At 48.2% G+C, this 3,841-nt stretch overlaps 1 protein-coding gene across 1 annotated transcript in view; it reads left to right on the top strand.

The window, feature by feature from the left end:
- The window catches only part of Deaf1 (DEAF1 transcription factor), a 28,700-nt gene that overhangs the window by 9,647 nt on the left and 15,212 nt on the right, over positions 1 to 3,841 (top strand). Inside the window, exons 7-9 of the mRNA XM_005351512.3 lie at positions 1,860 to 1,986; positions 2,343 to 2,471; positions 3,226 to 3,354. Coding sequence (XP_005351569.1) covers positions 1,860 to 1,986; positions 2,343 to 2,471; positions 3,226 to 3,354 — 385 coding nt within the window. The remainder of the gene's footprint in view (positions 1 to 1,859; positions 1,987 to 2,342; positions 2,472 to 3,225; positions 3,355 to 3,841) is intronic.

Below are 3,841 nucleotides of genomic sequence, written 5' to 3'. Positions count from 1 at the left end.
AAACAGAAGTCTTCTACAAGGGCGGCAAGTGCTGTAAACCTCTGAACCATTTGCCCAGCTCCTAAGAGAGAATATTTTAAGAATATTTTTAGAATGTTCTTTGACAGGCCTGTCTCGAAAACCAAAAAAAAAAAAGAATCAAGAAAATCGGCAGCCAAGGAAAGCCCGCTCAGATTAAGAGCACCAGCTTAGCAGAGAAGCCAACAGACCCAGCCAGAGGCCTACTTTTATCTGAGGCAACTGCACACTCAGGCTGAGCTCTTAGAGACCACTACATCCTTCAGTAGACACTTCAGCCAGACAACATGGTCTCCCACAAACCGGAGAGCAAAAAGGCCAGGGATGGTGGGTGTCAGTACCCTTTCCTGCCACAGTGTGTCGCCTGGAAGGTCTGGTTCTCAACTAAAAGACGTGGAGATGAGCAAGAGACAGACCACACAGCACAACAACAAACAGCAGCTGGAGCCAGGAGAAGAGGTGCAGGTGCAGAAGCCAGAGAGATACACAAAGGAGGGAAGGGCTGGGCTGTAGCTCAGTTGGTAGAGCATTTGCCCTGCATGCACACAAAGAAGGAGGGAGAGCTGGGCTGCAGCTCAGTTGGTAGAGCATTCTCCCAACACGCACAAAGCCTCTGGATTCAGTCCTTGCACAGTATAAATTACATACACAGCTGGGTGGTGGTGGCACACGCCTTTAATCCCAGACTCGGGAGTCAGAGGCAGGCGGATCTCTGTGAGTTCGAGGCCAGCCTGGTCTAATAAAGCAAGTTCCAGGGCAGCCAGTACTGTTTCACAGAGAAATCCTGTCTCGAAAAACCAGTAAGATAAATTACACACACCTGTGATGGCAACACTCACCAGGTGGAGGCATGTGTTGGGTAATTTTTGTTAACCTAGAAGAGTGAATCTCATTTGAGGAATTACCTTGGCCAGATTGTCTTGTGGGCATGTCTGTAGGGAATTTTCTAGGTTAATGTTTGATGTGGGAGGGATCAGGGATCAAACTCAGATTTTCAGTCTTGGTAGGTTTGGTGGTAAGTTCTGTCATCTACTGCTGAGCTTCTCATTTATTTTTATTTTATTTATTTAGTTTTGGTTATTTTGAGTCAGGGCTTCTCTGTGTAGCATTGGCTGTCATGGAACTCTCTGTAGATCTTGTTGTAGGCTGGCCTTGAGCTCATAGAGATCTGCCTGCCTCCGCCTCCCAAATGCTGGGATTAAGATGTGCCACCACTGCCTAGCACTTATTTTTCATTTATTTATTTGTTTGTTTGTCTATTTTGGGGGCATGGTCTCACTATGAGGCTCTTGGTGTCATGGAACTCACTATATAGGTAAGGCTGGCCTTGAGCTCACAGATCCACCTGCCTCTGCCTCCTGAGTGCTGGGATTAATGGCGTGCGCCACGACTCCTGGCCCTGAGCTTTTTGTTTTGGTCATAAGGTCTCCCACTGTAACCCAGGCTGGACTTGAACTCATGGCCGTCACCTTGCCTCTGCCTTTTGGTTGCTGAGATTATAGGCCTGTACCGTGCTAATCGCTCAGTGCTTCTCTGATGTGTCTGCAAATGGCTCTGAGTGAGGATTTTTATTTCAGGCTGTGGTTTCCCTTGTTCTCCTTTGCTTGGTCCCACTTCCTTTCTTCTAAGAATCCGAAGTTCCAGATGTTGAGGTTGTGTTCTTCTTGGCAGCAGTGCTGTTCATAGATTTCTTCTTGAAAACGTCTCTGTCATTTGGAGGGCTCCGGAGGGCTTCTACTCTCTGCAGTGCTAACAGACTCACTAGTTTGATAAGGCGTGGGAAGCAGGCACTGTCACCCTCAAGTACTATTGCCCTTGGTCAGCTTTACTTTTCTCCCTAGAGTGGCCCAGTCAGGCTCTTCGTCCCTTACAAAAGACGCAAGAAAGAGAATGAGCTGCCCACAACTCCAGTTAAGAAGGATTCCCCCAAGAACATCACGCTGCTCCCTGCCACGGCAGCCACCACCTGTGAGTGCCAGCACAGCAGAGCAGTGCTTTGCTGAGATGTGGTCCTGCTTTCCTGCCTTAGCCCAGTGGAGGGGTTCCTGTCTCTGAGACAGTCTGACTCCAACTGCAAAGTATTTTAAAGTTAATTTACACTCAGACCCAGCAGTGTGGATAGAGGCCTGAGTCCTACCCTGCCTGGCTCTGTCACCTAGGTGCCAAGGCTTCCTGCTGTCATATCATGTGTGGGGTATGTCACTGTGTCTGCTTTGGGCAGCTCCTGGGACCTCTCTGAAGCCTGCATCTTTGCAAAGAGCAGTGTATGCTTTGGGCCCAGTGCCTGGCCTGGCCGTGAGTAAAATGCCTTTTGCCTTTTCCAGTCACTGTGACACCCTCAGGACAGATCACTACCTCTGGAGCACTAACCTTTGACCGAGCGTCCACTGTAGAGGCCACTGCCGTCATCTCTGAGAGTCCAGCCCAAGGTGATGTCTTTGCAGGAGCCACAGGTAAGTTGTCTTAGTATCTACCGATATGTACCCAACACCTCTGTCGCCTGACTCCTCAGCAGGGGCCTGGAGCAGGGCCAGATCCTGGTGGGAGCCTGGTGGGTTCTGGAGAAATAGCACTGGGATCAGCGCATAGAGATACATAGCATTGGTTGATGCTGCTTTGAGCTGATGCCAGCCCCTAGAAACAATGTGTAGGGTTTTTGTTTTGTTTTTTGTTTAGATTTTTGAGACAGGGTGTCTCTGTAGTTATTGGTGTCTGTCCTGGAACTAGCTCTTGTAGACCAGGCTGGCCTCGAACTCACAGAGATCTGCCTGCCTCTGCCTCCCAAATTCTGGGATTAAAGGTGCCTGTCCTGGAACTAGCTCTTGTAGACCAGGCTGGCCTCGAACTCACAGAGATCTGCCTGCCTCTGCCTCCCAAATTCTGGGATTAAAGGCGTGTGCCACCACTGCCTGGCTATAATATGTAGTTTTAAATATTCTAAGAGTCATGTTAACAAAGTAAATGATAGTATTTTTCGTGATAAATTTTATTTCATCAACCTCCCAAATCAAAATGTATCAATTCAAAGTGCTCACTCTGTCACCTCCCACTGCCAGTATGTCTTCATTGAGTATGTAGCTGTAGGCACGTGGAACTAAATCTGCTGTGCCAATAGCAAGGTGCTGAGCTGTCCACCTCTCTCTCAGGAGCTAAATCTGCTATGCCAATAGCAGGTGCTGAGGCTGTCTACCTCTCTCTCACTAACAGTGCAAGAGGCAGGTGTGCAGCCCCCCTGCAGGGTTGGCCACCCTGAACCCCACTACCCTGGCTATCAGGACAGCTGCCAGATTGCACCGTTTCCAGAAGCTGCATTGCCAACATCACATCCCAAAATTGGTGAGTATAAAAGAATCCATGCGTATGCAAACTGTTGTCCTCAGAATTGTGGTTTTACTTGATTTTTTTTTTTTTTTTTTGGCTTGACTTTTACTCTTTGTAGTGCTGTGGTTGGAACCCACGGTCTCACACATGCTAGGCAAGTGTTCTACCTCTGACCCATACCCCAGCCTTAGAATTGCTTCATGGGGCTTGTGCTGGTGTGCTTGTTTTTCTCTTGAAGTGCTTGCTGGGTTAGGTCTGGCAAGGTCCAAGTGTTTGTAAAGAAAGTTTTTTTGGTCCCAACTGTACTGTTCAATTACATGTAAGGCTTTTGTTTGTAGCTGGCTACTTCCATAGAGACCGAAATGACCTAATGCTGCTAATGTCATGCTGGAGGGAAGGGGCCGCTTGTTCTTCCCACAGCCCGGCTAGCTTACACCCAGAATAATCACATAGAAACTATATTAATTAAATCACTGCTTGGCCCATTAGCTCTAGCTTCTTA

Source organism: Microtus ochrogaster, chromosome 8 (genome assembly GCF_000317375.1).
Source record: "Microtus ochrogaster isolate Prairie Vole_2 chromosome 8, MicOch1.0, whole genome shotgun sequence".
NCBI lineage: Eukaryota > Metazoa > Chordata > Mammalia > Rodentia > Cricetidae > Microtus > Microtus ochrogaster.
This window is presented reverse-complemented; position numbering and strand designations above follow the sequence as displayed.